Source organism: Anser cygnoides, chromosome 19 (assembly GCF_040182565.1).
Source record: "Anser cygnoides isolate HZ-2024a breed goose chromosome 19, Taihu_goose_T2T_genome, whole genome shotgun sequence".
Classification (NCBI taxonomy): domain Eukaryota; kingdom Metazoa; phylum Chordata; class Aves; order Anseriformes; family Anatidae; genus Anser; species Anser cygnoides.
This window is the reverse complement of record NC_089891.1, coordinates 9,530,295-9,552,308: the sequence shown is the minus strand read 5'-3', so window position 1 is coordinate 9,552,308 and position 22,014 is coordinate 9,530,295. Positions and strand designations below refer to the sequence as shown.

Here is a 22,014-nt window from a genome sequence, read left to right as displayed (position 1 = left end):
TGAAGCTCAGATTAAGCATGCTACATTCAGATGAAAATTCAACAAGGTGGAAGAGAACTTATCTTGATCGAGGTGAACAGCCATAGCCCTGAGCTCAAAATGTATTTTTATTACTATTCTGAATGTTAGAAGCCCAACTAACAATATTAGAGAGCTCCCATATGCTGCTTCCTTTCCACCACGCCAATGAAGAAATGGGGACAAATCCTGCTGAATCTTTTAGAATATTTAGACCCACATGATGTGGGTCTGTTTTTTGTTTTTGTTTTGTTTTGTTTTGTTTTCAATAATAAATGAAATAATTAGATAAATAAAAGAGTAAATAAATGTAATACAATTTCCTGGGCATAATCTTAGAACCATTCAGGTCCAGAAAGTAACATGGCTTGTATTTTAACTGCCCAACCACGTAACAACTGACTTCTGTTTTTCTCTCTCTAGGACTAAGTAACATCATAGGGATCATTGTCTACATATCAAGCAATGCAGGTGACCCAAGTGACAAGCGAGATGAGGACAAAAAGAACCATTACAACTATGGTTGGTCTTTTTATTTTGGAGCCTTGTCTTTTATCGTGGCTGAAACCATAGGTGTTCTGGCTGTGAACATTTATATTGAGAAGAACAAAGAGCTGAGGTTTAAGACCAAGAGGGAATTCCTTAAGACTTCTTCCAGTTCTCCTTACGCCAGGATGCCAAGTTACAGGTACAGGAGGCGGAGGTCCAGATCCAGTTCTCGATCTACAGAGCCTTCTCCATCTAGGGACATTTCTCCGGTTGGCATGAAGATAGCAAGCACCATTCCCATGAATGAAATTTCCATGTACACTCTTTCCAGAGAGCCCTTGAAGGTTACCACGGCTGCCAGCTACAATGCAGACCAAGAAGCCAGTTTTCTGCAGGTTCACAACTTCCTTCAGAAGGAATTTAAGGAAGGACTCCACGTCAATATGGTCAACAGGAGAACGACACCTGTTTGAAGTACCTTCACTCCTTGTGCTTTCTGAAGAATTATCAAAACAGAATAGATCTGTCATGAAAGAGAAGCAGCGATGTGAAAATACCCTCTCACCTCTTTAATTGTGGCATGTGTTGAGGCAGCAAGTGGGGAACCTCTGGACCAACATAAAGATGTTACACGCTTGTAGCTTTTTTTGAAGCTATTTGGAGTTTGTTTCTTTCAGTTCTTGGTGTCACGAGATGAAGGTAGCTCATGTCCCTGCACTTTTGTAGTGTGTACAGTCTTGAAGAAACTGCGAAGGACTTGCCACCGGTGTGTTTAAAGGATTACAGAAGAATTGCTGTACAATTTTTTTTTCTAAATTGAGATCCCTTACTACAAACTTGCAACTATAATTTATAACCAAGCCCAAGGATGAATACGAACTACTCCTCAAGTGATCCACTTCCGTTTGACACTGCGTAAGCTTTGCCTCTTTCCAAAAAAAAAAAAAAAAAAAAAAGAAGAATATTTTTGAAGGCGACACTAAAACTGATCTGTGCTACTGAAACTGTAAAGCATCCGTGTGCTGAGCGTTACGGACTCCCTGACGGGGCAGTAAGGGTCTCCTATCTGGGTGTGGAGGGCGTCCCTCAGGGCAGTGCGGGTGGGGAAGCGAGGGTGGGCGCAGCACGAAACGCCTAGCAAGGGAAGGATTACAGTAGGTGGGACTTGAGCATATTTGCAAACATCATTTCTTGCCTAACATTTAGAAAACTTGAATTCTCATTCCGACTAGCCCTAGTGCCTGATCCGGCGAGGTGCTGAGTGCTGTCTGTCAGGAGCAGGCCCCTATAGACTGCTTACAGCCAGGGCGAGGAGCAGAGCTGAGCCAGGGCGGCCCATGCGGGCGCAGCGCCGGTTCCCTGCGACTGCATCCCCGATTTCCTTACTGCTTCACAAGTGCAACACTAACGCTACTGGAAACTAAGATACCTGAGCAATGTGTGTAAGAAGATGAGAAGCTAATGCGTTTGGACTAGCAAAACTTCCTGCAGCAACGGGAACCGAGCGTTAACAGAATGGATGACGACTTTGTATTTTTTAAAGTAGAACAAAAATAATCACCGTTTATGAGATATTTATTAAACTCTTTTTATTATGAATAAGTGCCGCATGGTGCAAGGTATAGTTGCTTTTAGATGGAAATGATGGTTCAGCCTAATTTAATTTATTTTGTAATGATGAATCTACTTACGTGCAGAGAGCCCACAGGAAACTCTATGCATCACCTAAGGGGGAGACTGATTTGCACCCTTTGCTTCTGTATGTTTCTAAAAGGGTCTGAAATCTTTTTTTTCTTTTAAATTTCTGCTTTCATTTTTACATTTAGGCTTGGATTCTCAAAGCTCAAGGGCCTGACTTAAGGTAATATAATTTGACAGTACTCATTAATTTTAGTGACCACTCGACCAAGCCATATGAGAATGAGGTGCCCGATTCCCCTTCGATGAATTAGGGCAATGAGAGAGGAGCATCTAGCTCCTGTAGGTTCCTTTGAATATACCTGTCATTTTTTTGTCCTGAAAAACTTTGCTACCAGAAGACTAGAAACGTGGTGACAAGGAAAAAGCATGATTTGGAAAGCTGATGCTGGGAGATATCAGGCAAACCATTAAAACCTCTTTAGTCTTAATTCACCCTGCAGTGGCAGCAGCGTCACAATGCGGTGGTGGTTTGGATGTGAGGCTTTCAGCCGGTGGAACCAAGTCCTCCAGCGAAACCCTGGAGGAGCTGCCTTAACATCCCCAAAAGATGAGCCTCTCCCTCCCAAGTAACCCCTGCTTAGCCCTCTCTCCTTGCAAGAACCAAGACACAATTCTCAATTTTAAGTGAAAGTCTTCCCCTAGTAGCTGTTTTGCTCAGTTTTGCCCTCAGCCTGGCAGAGTGGCAGCATTACTTTGGCAAACCATCCAGCGGAGGGGGGCTGGAGCCTTCATCCTTGCTTGGTAAGATTTTCCATTCAGGTTAAAACTCTGCTGGGATCTTTTTTCAGACCTCTGAACTCTGAGAGCTAATGCGAATGGAGCAATGGGAACTATTTAAAAGTAGAAAATGTGCTACTTTCTGTATCAACACACTATGAAGAAAGATATTACACAAGCTTTTTAAAAAAAATTCAAACAGAGGCAGATGAGAAAACTGTTTTTTACCTACTTTTCGGCTAGGACAACGTAAAAGAATTCTAAAATTATTAAAGTTCTTGATGAAAGGTTTTTTTTACAAGAATCTTTATGCTTTCAAACAATAAATTATTTCCTACTTTTGGAGACTTCGTAATATTAAAATACTTTGATTAGCTATGATAGAAGTAGAAGTTTGCAATGAAAAAACCTTCTGTCTCATTAGTGTGTCATACTAAGTGCTAATTAATTTACATCTAATTATAGTCAATGTATTTTTCAAGTGCAATTTCCCAGAACTATTTGTTTCCCACTGTGTTAATAAACTAATAGTTAGAAATAAGTCCTCATCCGTGTTTACTGTAATTAAGAATAAAACCATTCCCTTGAAAACCAGGAGCTAGATATAGGCTGTTTTTTCTAAACTCATGTCCATTGAAGCGAAAGCGGATGGTGCGAGGTTTGCTTTGCGCCTTGACTTTGTTCTTTGAATCACCATTTGCCAGTGAATGTGTTTAAAACCACTTGGAGCAGGGAAGTGCTCCCGGGGTGGTGCTGGACACACGGCCCGGGCAGGGAGCAAGGGCGCCGGGGGTAACGGGGAGCAGGACTTCTGGCCCTGGGGAGGATGGGGGCTGCGATTTCATGTCCCGAAAGTCACAGTCTATGTCAAACTGCAGCACGCTGTTGTTTCATCTAACAACTAGAGTAAAAAAAAAAAAAAAAAAACTCCAAAACTCACTTTTCCTGTAGAAAACTTTGGTCCTGACAAAGCTGAAAAATCTGCAGTTTTCCTGACGTGAAGAGTAGTGACGTATCTGAAAGGAATGGGATTGTTCTTGAAATCACACAGTGACAGTTTACAAAAAATTTCTGCTATTCCTCCACGTCTCTTTGTTCATCCCTGGACAGCATCTAACACAAACTAGCCCCAGTTTCTCCATAAGGCCCGCAGATATCATCATCATATCATTAACAATATCGGTCTTTTGGTAATAGCCTATAACACGCTGTAACAGCAGACCTAAGAAGAAATGCTATTGGATCAGATTCCATTTTCTAAGAAAAAAAAGTTTCAGGTATACAGTCAGCCCTCTCTTCCTGGTTTCTTACACAGAATAGGAGTAAGACAAGAATCATTTCATATGCCCATTCAACTAACAATAAACTATTTTTATATTTCCTTTCCTTTCTGTATGGATCACATATCCACAAGGGCTAATATATCACGTCCCTTGAGGTTACATTTCTGTCTGCAGTTCTAAAGTGTTATTGCCACTGTGCTTCAGTTCTGCTGGTGTAATCACAACCGTGTATAATGTACTTAATCCTTACTTTTTAAATAAACCATTTTAAATGTATTTGGGTTTGTGTGGAGAAAGGTATCTAGATTTTTAACTTCCAGATCCTCCGAGCTGAGCTATCTGTGTTTATTTTTTAACATTTCTATCTGTTCTGATTGCAGCTGGTTAGTGTTACTGGGAGAATATGAGACAAAACAATACTCTCGTGGTTCCACAGACCAAGGAATCTCCAGGATAAGCTACCACATCATTTCCAGGCATTTGGGTAGGAAACTCAAAACAAAACTTCTGGTTTTCAGCTTAAGCATGGCCCAGATGAAACACACTCTGGTTTAGGTGCCTGCAAGGTGTCTCCTTCAAATACTTCTTTTAACTTTCCCTTCCCATTTCCTACACCTCCAGACTAAAGAAGAAGGCAGCGTGCGTGCCTGTGTCCGCCTGCCCACACGTGTGGCCTGCAGCACAGCCTGCCCAGATGCCTCCACACCCAGACCTGGAGCCACTGTAAGCTCAGAAATACGTGGGATTTAACGAAGAGTGATGCTGTTTGAGGGGGAAGCAAAGGCGGAGTCCTTGTGGCTCCGGAAACTGGAAAAAAAGAGGCCAGCGAGGAGGATGTGGCATTTCCTGAGGACCGAGAAAACATGGGAGGTGCTGAAAATAAAACAGACCTAAAAGTGCTCGGCACCTGTCTGCGGGGCAGCTCATCTTACGGCTTCGCCAGAGCTACCGACCAAAAAGGCGATCACTACCAAAAGAGACCGAGCCCGCAGGGAGGCCACGGCCAGCCCCGCGCTCAGTGGGACCCGTGCTGCTGAGACACCTGGCAGATGGGCAGGGGGCTGCTTTTTTGTATGGCAAACCAAAACACACACAGATTTTCCTCTTTCCTTCTGTGAAGAAAGGATCTCAGCCCCAGATTTGCTGAAAATGTGTCTGAGCTGAGAACATGCCCAATCTGCTCCACCCTGGGTCATTCTCACCTGGTAAGGGTCTTCTTGCTCTGCAAGGGGGCTGCAGGTTTTGGTTAGGCTGGTTGTGGGAAGAAGTGAGGCTGGCCTGGAAGAAATACAGAAATGTGCAGATGTTGGGGAATGGAGCCAAGCCAACGCCTCTGCCAGGGATAAAACAATGCAGTGGCTGGTCTTGGGACACCTCATTTAGCATTTTCTCCAGTGGAGAAACTCAACCAACCATGCCTCTCTCACTTGCTGCTGCTAAAGTGCCACTAATTACAACCCTCCCTGCTTCCCAACAGGTCCTCATTAATACTCTGTTCGTTTTTCATGTGATACAGATTTCTGAATGTGAATACTCACCAGCTGAGGCAGGGGGACTGCAGGAGCCGCTCCTCGAGGATGCTGTACCGCCGTCTTCTGGGTGTGCAGACAGCCCTGGGGGCCTCCTGTAGCCTTCTGCTCCTCTGGAAATCAGTTTTGCCAGACATTTTTTGGCAGAAATCCCCCATGAGCATGGGGAGAACAGAGCCTGTGGATGCACAACCCCCCAAAAGACATCCCTGGGTTTCTCTCCCAGGGATGGGTGGCAGCAGGTCACCCTTCTGGGCTGGGGACATTTCTCCTTAGCTGCAGTGATATGGGGTGTCTGTCTCTTGCACTGAAGCTCTTCCAGGCTTGCTCACACTCACTTTCATTTCAGTTGTTTCCTGGGTATATTTAGGAAATTCAAATAAATAAATAAATAAATAAAATTAAAATAAAAAGCAAACCCTGAGGAACTTTTCCAGGTCAGGGTACCTGAATGACAGCAGAAAGTGTGATCCTTGCCAACACTAGAAGAGACACAAAAACCTTCACCAACAAAAAAAATTAATGAGTTCCCACCCCTGCAGTCCTTGTAGGTTGTAATTAATCTAAAGCATGATCATTAGCACTTGCTTCCTCAGCAACCTTGCTTTGTGCCCACATTTGCAAACACTTTCGCATATTCAGCTTGTGGAGGACCAGTGGAGTTGGCAGCACCAAGGAAGTGGAGTCAGGATGCGGCTCCCAGGATGGACTGACACCTAGTGAAATTTAACAAGAGACTACTTCAAAAGAAATGGCATAACATTTTTTTATGCATTCCTTTTCTATTTTAAAGTCTGTTCCCTTTAGGCTTTTCCAGTTTCATGTGACCTCTTGGCTGTGGTTAAGGAAATAGAAATGCAAGCCTCTAATATTTCTCTCTGTGTGACATCATAATATTTTTATGCCTCAGAAAGCACAGTGCCATCAACCACTTGAAACACAATTCCTTCAGCAAGTGGGTAGTGTACTCAACGTGTATAACCACTTCTGGAGCGTCCACTTTTGGACCAGAACCAGCCTTCCTCTGGCTGCTGCAGCTAATGCAAGGCGTTGCACAGCACAGGGCCCCACCAGCCGTTTGCACATCAGCGGTGACATTCAGCTGATCCCAAAGGAAATAACCCCAGGGAAAATTGCCATCGTTGTTACGCCCTGCAGAGAGCTGCTTGCTGAGGAAAACATAAGTGCCAGGGGCTAAGTGGGAGTCAGGTAACGGAGAAGGGCCCTCAGCACCTTGTAATTGTAATTAATTGCAGTAATCCTTTGGCCCCCTCCTTTTGGTGGCACTGTTCAGTGCTCCAGCCCTGCTCTGCCACTTCCCCAAATCAGTCTGTTACTTCCAGTATAAAACCAGCTTTGGGAATCGGCACAAATGGCCCATGCTACGCAGCACCACCCTCAGCAGGTGTTGCCCCGAAGCATCCTTCCTTGCTCCCCATGAGCCACACCAAGCTGGAGGGATGCTCGTGGCCTCCTGCTCCAGGGGCTGGTGTCCTGGCAGCCCCTTCAGTGTCTGGGATGCCAAAACATCCCCATCCTCTCCAGCTTTGCCCCACACACCCTCCCTCCTTCCCACAGTGCTCAGCTCCCAGCAGGACCAGTTGCCCATACTGGGGTCAGACGCGTCCTCCTGTCACCCGCTTCCCAAGGGTGCCAGCCAGCCCTGCTGCTCGTCAACCAGAGGGAGGTGAACCCTTTTAAATCATATTTCAATTACAGCTACTTTGGACCAATGTTTTTTAACACATTTTTTTATTTTCTCCCCTTTCACCACACTCACCTTTCACCCTTCACTCATAGCTTTGGATTGTCCTCGTTAATTTGAGCTCGCGCCTCTGCACCTGTATTTTGACCTCAAATTGGGGTGTTCATAAAACAGCACTCGAGCAGCTTTGACATTATCTTGACACGATAACATGATATTTGCAGATTTCCACTGACATTTTTTAACCATTGTTTTGACATTCAGGTACTGTCACTCTCATCAGTTTGACGTTGCAATTGTAATGTCACCTCCACAATAGCCTCTGCATTGACTTTATCATCAAATTAGTTTTATAATCACCTGGAATATCAAAGCGAAGGAGAGAGATTGGCTCCAGGCACATCTGGGTCCCAGGGAACAGGAGTCTCTCCTAAAAACAGGCAAGGATGCGCAGGACGGCCACTGGAGTTGCTTTACATATTGAGGCAAACCTGGATGGTAGGAAAGCAAGCACTTGAAAGATTTGGTATTAGAACAAAATATGCAAAAGGAACAAAAAGAAAACAACAACAAAAATGAACCAACTGCAAAAATAGCAAAAGTTGCTAGCTTCACCTCTGTGAAAATTTGCAGTGTTTTATTTCTGTTGCAGCCTACCCTGCACGGGTACAGCAGAGGGTTGCTGTCGGAAAGGGTTTTTTCAATTTGCAGTCGGGAGTTGAGTGCTGTGGTCAGGGCAAGGCAAACCCTACAGGGAAGGGGGAGCCCTGGGGACAGCGCAGTCCTGGGAGATGCAGAAGAAATGTGAAATCAAATCAATTATGTCAACAGTTCCCAGCGAAAGAATAAGGAGGAAGGAATGCTGAATCATTTTGTTTCAATGTTCTCAAATGAAAAATGTTTCACTTAAATTGATGAAATATGTTCTTGCAATATAGAATCAGAGAATCATACAACGGTTTGGGTTGCAAGGGACCTTTAAATATCACCTAGTTCCAACCCCCCTGCCATGGGGATAATATCTAATATATTATATACGTGTAATAATATACATTATAATATATATATATATTATAATATTTCATAAGTTGAACCTTAAATATAACAAGAGCAGGGTCTAAAACCTTTAACTCCTTCTGAAGGGAACCAAAACACACTCCTCCAGACCACTCAAAATACCTTAGGTTAATTCAAATTTAAATGTGATTAAAAATAAACAATACAATGAATAAGTTAGCTTATTTTGCCGCGTTCTTTATGCTCTGCCCTTGTGCCAGTGGCTCAGCTCCAGGCAGACGCCCAGCTCTGAACCTCTCCGTGCAGGAATGGCCACAGTCTGCAGGCGCGCGCAGGCGGTTTGTGGGCTTTGGCTCTGTTATTAAGCTATTTAGGATCAGACTGAACTCAGTCCCAACGCTATTATAAACACAGATGTTTTAGAACCTAGCTGAAAAGTTAATCATCCTATCAATGCCTATTTCTGGGCATGCTGCAAGTCAGCAGATTAGAGCCTTTTAGCGGCAGCGGTAGCGACTCTGGAGGAGCACCCGCCTGGTCGTGGGAATCCAAAACAAACGCGGGACGGGACGGAAAGCTGAGCTTTCCTCGTTACGTGCATTAATAGCCTCCTGGCTGGGGCGGCTGACACAGCCCAGCAGCTGGGGCTGACATTTGCGAAGGCTCAGACGTGCCAGCACTTTGGGAACCCTCGCGGGGCTGCTGCGGGCGAGCAGAGCGGCCCCTGCCCCGGCGGCACGGCCCGGGAGTGGTGGTCCCAGGAGCCCTGGCCTGAGGCGGGATGGACGACAGCAAATCCCTGAAGGTGCGGCTGACCTTCTGCGTGCTGCTGGTGGGCATCTCGCTGCTCTTCACGGCCGTAGTGACTGACCACTGGGCCGTGCTGAGCCCCAAAGTGGAGAATTACAACACCACCTGCGAAGCGGCTCATTTTGGGCTATGGCGACTCTGCAAAAAACAGATTTATGTGCAGCAGCAAGGTCCCAAAGAGAAGGGCTGCGGGCCCATAAGTCTGCCAGGAGGTACGTACAGCCCCCCACCCATGCATGGGATGTCCCGCCAGGCTTTGCTTAGGAGGCTGCAGGATGGGGCGGAAACCAAATACGTCCCGTGTCCCCACGGCTCGCAGTCCAGCAGCGGGCTGCACGCTGCTGTGTTCTTGTGCTGGGCTGCGGGTGCACCTTGCTTCCCTCCTTCTCGTTGTACCTCTGCACGGTGCTGCCTTGCACGTACGTCTGCGGCCGTCTTTGAGTCATCAGCTTGTGTGCAATGACAGGGGAGGGTAGAAGGGGAAAAGGATCAGGCACAGTGGAAATCAGAGTGGAATCAGGATGGAGGAAATTTCACTGACATCAGCGGTGGGTATCACAGCACCCAGGCATGCTGATGGCAGCGGGCAAGAGCTTTAGCAGAAAGAGGATTTACAGGAGTAACTCTAATAGATGTAGCTGGGTCCTTAGGATTTCCCGATTCCTACATCCTCGAAGCCTGATCACAGCCAGAAATAGGTTGCCCCGAGCTATTTCAATAACAATCATTTCTCAGGGCAGGGAGGAACAGGGAGCTGCTGGATGCATTGCCAACTTCCAAAAAGTTATGAACTGAGCTTCAATCCCTCATCGGCTTGCTGCACTCCGGACCCACAGGGGGGGCAGCCTGGCCCCACAACTTTCTTTCTCTGTGATCTCCCAGAGCAGCCGATGGGGAGCGGCTCGGCTGCTTTCCGGGAAGCCGATCGCATTCCCCTGGTAAAAGCAGCTCGCTACGTGCGCGGATCGCAAAGTCAGCACCGCTCGCGCCGCGTGCACCAACACACCCCATCCGTGACCGAGCCGCGCTGCTGTTTTAGAAGGCTAATAGGGAACTGGACTCTTTCCAGAACAGAAATAACAGGATTGCCTTCACGCTAGCCTTGCTGCTGGAAATAAAATATATATGTTAGCACATGCTTGAGAATTTTCTGTGAAAAACCTTGCTGCCTGTGCTTGCTGAATGTTACCGCGATTCTTTACCTATTTGGCCAAATTATGTATTCTGGAGAGAGGAGCTCAGCTGCTGCATTCAGAGCTGCCTCTAACCAAATTTGGGAGTGTGTCATCCGTGTGCTTGATGTCTCTCGCGTAGGTACTTAGGCGCCTGGAAACATCTTCTGCCTTTCCTCGCACGGGGAGCAGAACTCCCACAAAAGGAAAATCATAGAAATTGGTTGATAAACACCCAAAGTGCACAACTGCAGGGTAAATATAAAGCTCATAAATATCCAGCTGTCTCCAAAAAGCAGCTTTGCAGCCAGGGCAGCACAAAAGCAGCTACTGGCTTTGACAGACATCAGCATGTGCTCTCACTGGCATGGGTCGCGTCCCAGCACTGCCTTTCTGCCGGGCACCACAAACAAACCTCTGCTCATGAAGAGGCTGAGCCCACACCAGAAGGGCTGGTGTGTTTTCTCAGTTTTTAAAGATATTTTGGAATTTAGGTGATGTCCTGTGTCATAAGCAGCATCTGAGGCTTGAAAGGGCATTGCATTCTCACCTCTGTTATAAAATCGTTTTAATCCCCACTTTGCTCAGGTGGAAAACCCAGTGTGGGGAGGTGGGGAGAGCGCGGTCCCCGTGGGTCAGGGCTGCTAAACGCCGCCGTGCCCTCATGGTACACGTTGGATTGATTTCACACTTCTGGGAAGAGATGTCAGCAGGGAGACTGCGTGGCTGTGAAACCTGCAGTGGTCAAGAAAACATGAATGAACCACCAGGGAGCAAAGGAGATGCGGACATTTGTTTTCCTGAAAATCATGAGATGTAGTCAGACATCACTGCCAGGACTGGAAAAGAAACATCAGAATTTATCACTGCGTTAATAACCATTTACCAGTCACTCCCTGAGAAGGAAATGGATGGCACGATTAGCATTATTTATTAGGTTTTGAGCTCAGCACAGTGCAAAATGTGCAGGATGCATTGGCTTGCAGTCCACAAAGCAGATCTGTGATTTAGGCAGAGCTTTTGAATTTTACAGCGCTCTTGCGAGGATGCTGACAAATTGGAAAGGGTTCAGCGTCCTGCTGTAAGAAATAAAAGGACCAGGGGGATGGCCATTAAAACTGGGAAAATTCAGACAAATACTATGGTCAGTGGCCCACTGGGGCACTTCACCACTGAGTGGGACATGGCTCACATCCACTGCCAGGAGCTCCAGTGTAAGTGTTGTCCTAAAACGTGTGCTCCTGTGCAGCAACGGGGATGTTCTATAGCCAAGTGTGCTGCAGGCAGGTTAAAGAGGACCTTGTAAGTGTGGGAACAGGGGTCCAGGGAGATGGAGACAGAGAGGAAAAGTACTAGACAAAACTGACTATCAGCAGGGCTGTCTTGTTGCCAGCGTCCATACAAGGAACTCTCTTTGTAAGACTGGTATGAAGTTAAACCATCCCCAAACTCTGTCTTTCAAAGCCCTTCCCCAGGCTTGTTGGCCAGCTCAGAGCCCAAGGCCTCCCCCTCTGCTGCTCATCCCCCACCTTGACACCTCCTCCAAGCACAGCAGCAGGACCTGCCCCCAGGCTTACCGCAAGTGGAAACCGCAGATTAAAAGCATCACTCATCCCGGATTTTCTCGCCATCCGGCATGCCACAACAATGCTCGTGTCGATCTCAGATTCAGGAGCAAGGTGGGCTCCGGCCCCTTCTCAGCCCATCACTCTGACGCTGATGGGTGGCAGCTCCCACCTGGAAACCCTGCAGGCCCCAAATGTCTCATGGCCTCTCAGCATGTCCTTCCCCCGAGGCTCAGCAGCAGTTCAGTGCTGTTGCATTTCTGCTGCATCTCGTGGCTGCAGTAGGTGCCGTCCAGCCCCGTGGTGGTGAGCAGCAGGAGAGGCAGGCCCTGCATGAATAAGGGAGCGATGAATTGTCCCGTTTCCCCCTGTACAGTGGTCATCCAGGAGTGATGGATCTGAAGGGAAGGGGCCAGGAGGGCTGTAAGGGCAGGTGGCCTGGAATGGGGAGGACAGCGTGTGATACACCACACGTCGTGTCCCTGCAGTTCGCCGCAGCCTTAATGACTGCCGAGCTCCTGCGTTGGTCCCATCAGCACACGGAGGTGACCCCGTGGCAGAGAGAATGCGATTGGGGTGGAGAGAAACAAAGATCGCCACAAAATTTTCATCCATTATAAAACCTATTTTAAATCCTATCCATTATGTAAATGTGCTGTGACACAAATGGGCTTTTCTCTAATTCATGATGGCACCAGAGAGGGATTGAAGTGCCTTGAATAATAGGGAACCTTGTTGATATAGATATTCCCAGCTCAGCAGAGCACCAGAAGTGTCTTTAAACTGAAAACAATATATCACTTCACCAAAAGCAATCTGGCTATATTTTCCCACATCAAAATGCATTTTCCAAAAGCACCTTCCCTAGAGCTAACCCACTTATGTGATAGCCGCATTGATCACACCTTTGCAGAGCTGTGCTGTCAGCCACAAGACACAGGGGCAGCTCCTTCTCCTGCCGACAGTGTCTCTCTCTCAAAGAGATTTCCATGTGTCCCCCCTCCGCTGAGCCTTTGCGGCCTGGAGGGCGGACTGGGCTGTACTGGTTCACCTGGCACGGCCACACACGCTGTGTCCCCCATCACACCGTCATTGATGGCTTCACCTCAGGCTTTGGATAATCAGCATGCTTGGGGCTTCCTTTGACATCAGCCTTTTCAGAGAGTTAATTAAAAGCCAAAGCAGTCGATCCAAGATGAAGCGTCCCGGTTTCATCCCTCCTCCATCCCTTTTAGCACAGGAAGGAAAGGATCCCCAAACCGAGGTCACCAGCCTGGACGCTCAGCCACAAGCACCACTCAGGCACTGGCAGAGGCACGCAGCCTCCATAGAGCCTCTGGTCTGAGCCTCAAAATTTGCAATTTTAGATATTGAGCTCTGAATTCAACTACATTTCCTCCAGTCATTTGCAGAATTAATAAAGAACAGGTCAGGAGATGCCAGAGCTGAACATTAACCTACTCTCCAGCAAGGAGAAGCTGCAGATGAAATAAAAGTCAGCTTTTAAAATTAAGTAGACAGCAGCATCTCAGAGGAATCTTTCACTAATGGGCCCAAAATCACTGCTTTAGAATTGCCCTGTCTCCTGGGAAAGAGAAAGTAAATCTTTCTTGAATCAGTAACTCTGAAATCTGCCATTTACATGACAGAAAAAAAGAAAAAAGGAAAAAAAAAGAACCCACCAGGTAACATACAGTACTCTGGTATCTTCTTGCCATGAGAAATTAATGCTGTAAATAAACAACAGATGCTCTCTGTGCCCTCCAGGCAGAGGCCCGCAGCGCACCCTGCACCCAGGGCCTTGCTCAGGACCATCCCACAGCTGCAGCCTGTGCTGGGGCAGCACGGTGGGGACGTCGGGCAGGATCACAGAGTCCTCGCAGACCTCCTCCCAGCACCTCCTGGAAGTTAGCACTAGCTCCGTTATTTAACAGACAGGAGATGCTGGTGTTAACGGTGGCCCCTTGCACACACAGGGTGGGTATTTCGTGCAACCTTGGCATGATCCCCCTGCCTCGTGGGAGTCAAACCAGAGGGTGCAGGAACGGTGCTGGGCAGTGCTGAGCAGGCCCTCTGCAGCCCAGCTCGGCAGAATAGCGCGATCAGAGCTGGCGCCGCCCAGCGTGACTCCGTGATTGCCCAGCTCCAGCCAAATTCCTTGTGAGCAACTGTTCTCCCAGCCCCGCACCCCTCCAAGTTCTCAATTAAAGAGGTTATAAATAGCCAGGGCACCCTTCATCCTCACCCTGCTGCTGCCAAAGCTTCGAGTCAATAAGCGGTGGCCAGACCCTTCCCCATCCCACTGGGATGCTGAAAGCAGAGCTGGCTCTGTCCATGCAGAAATGCATTTCGCAGCATGGCTGAGACAGGAGCCCAGATGTCAGAAGGGACCTTTGGAGGTCATCTGGCCCAACCCCAACTCAAGCAGGATCACCTGAACCAAGCTGGCCAGGACCTCGTCCAGATGGCTTTTGAGTATCTCCAAGGCACCCCAGCCAATGGAACTTGATACGCCCAGCCCTCAGCTGCCCTGCCATGCCATGTCTTTCAAAACAGCCTGAGTTCTTTATGCTGAGCATTTTGTTCCTGCCCTGTGTCTCTCTTGAGAAAGCAGGTGAAGAAAGCAAAAACCAGGGGAAGCTTCATTCTTCTAACTTCGAGCCTCAAGGTTTTCTTGACTAGATTATAACTGTTTGTTCTTCTACTTGTATCCATCTAACTGAAATAGTATTTCTCCTGCCTGTTTGCATCCACCCCAAAATTCCATGTACGTAGGCACAGCAAGAACATCTGCTCTCTTGTTGAATCTCACTAGGCTGAGTATGAAACCACCTTGTAGCTGTTGGGAGACTCAGCTTCCAGCTTGCCTCCACCCAATATGCCCCTATCCCACTGCCTCAGTCCTCGTTCACCTTCTAACTCCTCTATAAATACCCTGTGTACCTGGCAGCATGCTCACATAAAGTCCAGATGAGGGAAATCCAGTAAGTTCCCACTAAGTCCACTATCATCAAATTAACTTAGCAGACTGCTCTGATGGGAGCGAACTTTGGTGACGCCACGTTTTGTGAGACCCTCTTTCCCCTTGACTCATATGGCCTTACCTTTCCTTTTGTCTGCAGCTTCAGATAACTTTTGTCTTTATGCTCTGACAGCCAAAAAAACGCCTTTACAGTAAAACACCATGTGCTCTGCTACAACGCAGCATCCTCACCTCTGGGACCCCCATAGTGTGGTGACCCCCCCATGCAGCAAACTTCCCCCGGCTGCTGACCGGGGCATATCTCCCTGCCAGTCACTGCCATGCAGGGCCTACAGGCTGGAGAAGGGAAGGAGAGGGAGGGAGAAGGTGGATGGGGACACTTCACCCGCCCTGTTTGGAGCCCAGGCTGACCCTCCTATGGCCAGCACCGCTCTGAAGCAGGAGGGCAGGGACAAGGGGAGGCCAGCGGAGATGCCAGCTCTGCTGCAGGCACGGCAGGTCTCATCACCAGGAAACACAGCCACGGAAAGGCTGGGATGAGTGATGGCCAAAGAAAGAATGAGAAAAATTATCTAATTCATGCTTTAAATAGAAGAGCAATCAGTGTGCAGAGCTCTTGGAGGGAGCAGCTTACAAGAGGCAGCAGAGGCTGTGCCCGTGCCAGAGTGGGTTGCCTGGCAGGCACGTGCCACTCGTCTGCTCCTGAATAAAACAGAGCCAGCTCAGATTTCTCCGTGTCACCATCCCCTCCGCTCAGCCTTGGCGGGTTGGGGTTCAGCTGAAGCAGAATGACTGACACAACATGTCAAGCAAAGTGGAGGTATTAGAGGAAGGTGTCAAACTGGCAGTTTGGCTCCGCATCATTCTTTTGTGGGAAATGTTCCCAAGAGGACACCTGGGGAAGCACAACTGTCAGGGCCATTTAAGCACCTCCCCAAGTGTTCTGATAGATCAAGGCCCAAATCCTTGAGATCAGTCTCCCGCTGCTATTCTTGCTCTTAAAAAAAGCATTTGCTGGATGTCTGCAGCAGAAATGAGGTCCCATTAGTCCCTACCCTAAAAACACTGCGATTTTGATATATTAGTAAACAGCAAAATCCATTTAACTGCATTTTATCAGAGGTTTCCAAGAGCACAAAATTAAATTTCCTTTTCTCTTTCAGAACAAACCTGCTCCTACTTCAAGCACTTTACTCCAGGACAGAGCTCAGAGATATTTGAAGTAACCACCCAGAAAGGTAAGAATCATCCTGAAAACTTTTTCCTGCCATTGCACAAACTGAGGTGCACACAAGATGCAAGGTAATGGGGTCCCCAAAATGGGGGTTCAATCCTGGCTCCACTGAAAGCAGTAGAGGAATTTCTAGCAGATACCATCACAAACACTGCAAAATGTCTTGCCGACATAAAACTAACATCACATCAGCATTATCTGTGACATTCCAAGACTTTACCATGGAAGGAAGAAGAGGTTAATAAAATCTAAATAAATAAACCTTACCCCAAGCAAAGTCTTGACCCTGAAAAGTAGAGAGGCTCTGTGAAGACCATTAGGAGTTTTATGCTTGATATTGATTTTATATAAAAGTCATGTTTAAATCCAGAGTGATCAATGGAAGGGAGGAACAGAGATCCTATAAAGACATATAGTCGGTGTTTACACAGCATGGATTTTGAAAACAGCCTACCACAGACAAATTTCACATTTCTAGTAAGTCCCTGATAAAGCCAAATATTTTTAGCATTCATCTAGCATGCACTGCTCTCTTTCTTGCCCTCTCATTAAGAAGAAATTCCTTTCCACTTTGCCACACAACATATTTTAGTGTGGAGTAAAGGAGCTGGTGATTACATTACACATATTAACCAATCTACTTTGTTTCCAGTAGAAATGATAATGGTAGAAAAGCCTGCATATGGCTTTTCTGAAAAAGCAATTGCCTAAGACAGGGAAGACTGGGAATTTTGCATTAATAGAAGAGCATATACTTGAGCTACCTGCTCTTGTTTATTGATATACTATTAGATCCAGCCATCTGATCTTAAAAATATATCTGATGCCTTCTTTGTTATTCAGAAAAAAACATCAGGAAGAACTTTTTTTCTTTAGAGTAAAAGAAAAAGCTTAAGCTACAGCAAATGATTTTACATTGAAGCTAACTGTTTCGGGCAGTTCTAGCACATAGTAAAGAAAACCAAAAAGAGAAACATCAGAGAAATTATAGTAAAATAGTGGTATGAAAAGCAAAGAGAACAAAGAGTGATATGCTTTCCCTTTCACAGAAATAGCTCCATTTTGATGGGAGCTAATTAGTAACAGGCAAAAAGATTCTTCATGATTTTGCCTGGAAGACACATTTTTTTTAATGGCCTGAAAGGCAAATATCATCAGATACTGTGATATTCATGCATGGCTACATGTGCTAAATCTTAAACTGATCTGAAAACGAATGCAATATGTAAATGAAGGCCTGGATTATTTAATTAGTGATTCTTCCCTTCCGTCCAGGCACTGAACTGTGCCTCGGCTGGGTGAAGTGTCTACTGTGTATCTTAGCTGGTTTAGCAAAAAAGCAGGATATTTTATGGAGGGTTTAATCCTATGCCCTGAAGAAGCTGAGTTTCCATAGAGCTGGAATTCTTTGTCTTAAAGAAAAGATTTAAAAAAAAAAAAAAAAAAAAGAGGCTGTGCAAACAGTTTACCTCTGGCCTCCTGCCTTAGTTGCCTGCTCAAATTTTGAGCCCTGTGGAGCACACGAACGTCCTGCACTGGTACAGCATCAGCACCATGCACAGGGGCCTTGTTGAGGCCCTGCAGTACAGACCTAGCACAAAAATAGCACAGAGCTGCTTATTTACTCTGAGAGCAGAGTGTGGAGTGATGGAAGAAATGAGAGCGTGGAGCCCAGAAGCCTTCAGCAATAACATCTATGCAGCAGAGCTAAAATGGCTCCAGTCCAGAGCTTCTTCAGGCTAACACAGGTGCCATTTGGTCTTTCAGTAAGTGTTAATAAAATGATTTTCCCCTCTTCTGTTTTTATATCCTTTGTATTCCAAAGATACTTGGCCAATACTTCCCCCTGCTTTTATTTTAGGGAAATACTGGATTCATCAGAGCCCCATCTCTGCAGCATCAGGACACATTTTTCTCTGAGTGACCTACTGCAAAGTCACAACAGTTGGTGGGAGCATGCTTAAAATCTGCAGACATTCACATTTTGTTGTGTGTTTCTTTTGCTTTGGCAGAATACAGCATTTCAGCTGCAGCCATTGCCATCTTCAGTGTTGGCTTTGCCATCATCGGAACAATCTGTGTCCTCTTATCCTTCCAGAAGAAGAGGGACTACCTGCTGAAGCCAGCATCCATGTTCTACACCTTCGCAGGTACAAGGGTCGCTGCTCACTTAATTGCACTCAGTTCATAGTACAATATAAAGAAACTTAGATACACCCTGGGCAGATGGAAACACTTCTGAAAATGCCCAGAAAGTGGCATTGTCTTCCTAGTTACAGTGAGACTACAAGACCCCATGTGGTACTCCGGTTGAAGAGTTTTGGAAATGTCCTGATCGGTTTTACCCAGCAGCCTGTCTGTATTTTCTCCAACTACTTTTAAAATGGGCATTTCTAACACATTCAGTGCTGGCTGCAGTGACTATTCCATCTCATTTAGTCTAAGCACAATAACACATTAAGGTTCAAACCAAAGAAACAGCTGATCCAGGCCCAAGATGTGCAGCTGTCTCCCAAAAATACAAAGATCACGTTTTTACATGAACTATCACATCCTTGACATGCCACAATGACTGAAAGACAGAGGTGCAAATTGTCACCTCAATAAAACCTTTATTCTACTTTTGGAAAAGCTCCCTAAGGAATGCAATTATTCCTCCATCACTTCGAGTTTCCCATCCAAGCCTTCCTAAAATGTAACACTCAACAAGTCACCGGCTGACTTACGTAGCCTAGGCTGTAGCAGAGATCTGAGCACTTGCTGGCGTTGGTTCCTTCAAACATTCGAGTCAATGACTCACCTGTGAATCTCACTGCAATTCCTGTATGCTAAAAGGCAGATGAGGTGGTTAAGGATGAAAAATTGACAGCTGGTTATTCAACCCACTGCTCTCATCTTCCTTCAGGTCTCTGCATCATCATCTCCGTTGAAGTCATGAGACAATCTGTGAAAAGGATGATTGACAGCAAGGAGACAGTCTGGATTGAGTACAGTTACTCCTGGTCCTTTGCTTGTGCCTGCGCCTCCTTCGTCCTGCTCTTCATCTTCGGAATTGTCCTCCTCCTGATCGCGCTGCCTCGCTTCCCCCAGAACCCCTGGGAGACCTGCATGGATGCAGAACCAGAGCACTGATGTTCCCCAACTGTGGGAAAAGCCAGAGAGTGTTTTGAAAAAATTTATATTTTTTAAAATGTCTCGATCTCACTATACTATGTGCACTCCATTAATTAAGTCATTATTGAAACAAGGCATCTTCAATTTTAACTCTTGCTTTGTTGTTTTTTTGTTGTTTCGCTTTTTTTTTTTAAGGAAGGAAGAGAGAGCATTCAGAGCACCAGTGTGGGTGAATGGCACCCCACTCTCTTACACCTCCACCCTGCTGGAGGCTGAGGGGCGATTTGCAATTTGTGGATGCCTTGTGCCAATGCAACTGGGCGAAAAAGTGCACGTGAGACAACTCGTGCTGCAGAGGAGACAGCATTCTTGGGGTGTGCAGTGTAGTTAGAGTTGAAGAGCTTAAGGGATATCAAGCCTTTACTCCTCACTTGTTCAGACACTCCGTGAGAAATTTCAGCTCCGTGGGAGTCCATCTCCCATCTGTGCCATACTCCTCTGCCTCCTGAGAAGGGTTAGCTCACCACTTAAATACATCGGAGAACCTTATGCTGTTCTATTAAACTGTTAAAATAAAAATTTAAAAAAGACTTTGCCTAGCATTGGGATAAACATTTAACCTACTGATTTATACCCTGCAGCTCCATTCTGTTGAACTAAGCACCAAAAAAAAAAAAAAAAAAAGTAATTTCTGTTGAACTTTGACGGCAAAGCCAAGACATACTGAAAATTAAGAATGATATTTTCCTTTAATAAAAAGCACAATCTTCTGGTAGCATGATTTTCTGGAAAATAATTTTGATGGATGAATCACCTGGCCCATCAATTTCTGCTGGGTCCAGTATTACAGTGTAATTCTCAATGGTATTTACTGTACGTAGCTCTCATTTCTTCCTCGTGAATAGGCTTATTAAGAGTACTGTGCCTTGCTCGCTGCATAGGTCTATAAAAATATATATAAAGAAAAATCCTTCAAGGTAGCAGACAAGAAGGAAAGGAACCAGGAGAGTCAGCCCCAAAAATACAGCAGAAGTGCAATGCTGTTTACGCACACATGAAGTGCCTGCCTGAGGCATCGTGGGCAAGCGATGCTGGCTGTGCTGCAGAGACCAGTGCACCCACCTGGCCCCTCCAGCCCAGCCCCGAGAGGCATGCATCTGTAGCTTTTGGTTGTTTGCAGTTCAGTTTTTAGAAATTGTTCAGCATTTTCCCCTTTTTTTCCCCCTCAGGTAGGAAAAAGTATTTGTTTTTTTCACCAGATAATTTTAAAAGCAGGAGAAAAGGAAACCGAGGCGTTCTTTCCCTCTGCAATTAACTGTCCTCAATTCTGAAGGAAAAAAAAAGGCAGAAATCAGAACAGAAAATTTGTGGTCGTTTTATATAGATCTGAAATCATGTTGCATGCCAGCATTTTGAGAAATTGCACAGCAATCTGGAGCTGGTGTGAGGGGCTGGCCCTGCTGTGAGCCCCTGGCCCCACTGCAGCCAGCCAGACGCAGGCATGTCTGTTTTCGCATCAAGGAAGTGTCAGCAAGAATACAAGCCATTTGTGAAGTTGCGTGAGTATTTTTCAAGCTCTTTGAAGTTAAGACGCACTACAAATAGCATGCATATTATAAAGTTTCGGGCTAAAGCACTCGTTGGTGCTCATATCTGGGTGCAAGCTGGGGAATTCTGCCTCTGTCTCATAAAGACAGACAAGTGCAAGTCTTCAAGTTGTCACTGCACCACAGTGAAATGCTAAACGGTTTTGAAATCCTATTTTTGGTAGAAAGCTGACATGCCTAAATTGTACTTTCATTGTACAGGAAGACAGAGACCAGTTTCTAGGGAGATCCTTTACATGCTACCACAACAGAAAAGCAAGTTGGATCGCCTCCCGTGCTGGCTGACCCAGGTTGGGATATCCAAATACACAACGTCAGATTAATGTAAGCAAAGCAGTTGGCAGACACAAAGGCATCCCCAGCTCAGCCATCACCAGCAAAACAACCTTAACTTAGATGCAATGGGTTGAAATAATTGAGGTCTGGTGATATGGGTCGAGCTTCATCACCCCACATGGACTGGCAGCATGTCCCATGCCCCATGGACACCCTTCGCCCCCGCCTTTTCCCATGCACCAGCTGCTTCTTGCAATGCCACTTCAGTGACAAAGTAATTTCTGGATGGTTTCTTATCCTGATGGGCCAATACGTTGCAAGGAGCTGCATACTCCCCCTAAAGATGTGACCAGTTACGTTTGATAGTCATCAGCAAGAACTCACATATTTCAGATAAACAGATCCTGCAAGGTCTCACCTTCCCCATGTGTGTCCCTTCATTCCAGGGCTGAAACACCTCATCCAAGCCCCAGTGAGGGCAATGGAAAGTTTCCCACTGAGTGCTGGGGCTTGGTCTGGATTCAGAGGTTTGACAGCCCCTCAGTGCTCACTCTACCCCTGGGTCAGAGAAAATACACAGCTCCCAGCAGCGAGAGCTTACACCCACAGACAGCAATGCTGGCAGCTGAGCTAGATGCCTTCCTGAAGCTCTTAAACTCACTAAGCTTTATTTTCTGTCTGCTGTAAGTTAAGAGGGTTTTTGATCATTCATTATTTCAGTATGGTTCCTGCAAGACTGAGGAGCATGTGGATGACTTCATTTTCCTTTTCCAGATATTAAGAAATGTGGCTGA

General features: G+C 46.2%; 2 protein-coding genes across 2 annotated transcripts in view; both read left to right on the top strand.

Moving 5' to 3' along the window:
• Window positions 1-4,468, top strand: part of CACNG4 (calcium voltage-gated channel auxiliary subunit gamma 4) — a 41,327-nt gene extending 36,859 nt beyond the window's left edge. The window contains exon 4 of the mRNA XM_048064602.2: window positions 442-4,468. Within this exon, the coding sequence (XP_047920559.1) occupies window positions 442-980 (539 nt within the window). The 3' untranslated portion in view covers window positions 981-4,468. The remainder of the gene's footprint in view (window positions 1-441) is intronic.
• A 4,598-nt stretch (window positions 4,469-9,066) lies between these two features.
• On the top strand, window positions 9,067-20,112 carry CACNG1 (calcium voltage-gated channel auxiliary subunit gamma 1). Its single transcript, XM_013178897.3, has 4 exons — window positions 9,067-9,481; window positions 16,153-16,227; window positions 18,236-18,373; window positions 19,129-20,112. Exons 1-4 carry the CDS (start codon window positions 9,241-9,243, stop codon window positions 19,353-19,355), a joined length of 681 nt encoding a protein of 226 aa, XP_013034351.1. The 5' UTR covers window positions 9,067-9,240; the 3' UTR covers window positions 19,356-20,112.
• The last annotated feature ends 1,902 nt before the right edge of the window (window positions 20,113-22,014 follow it).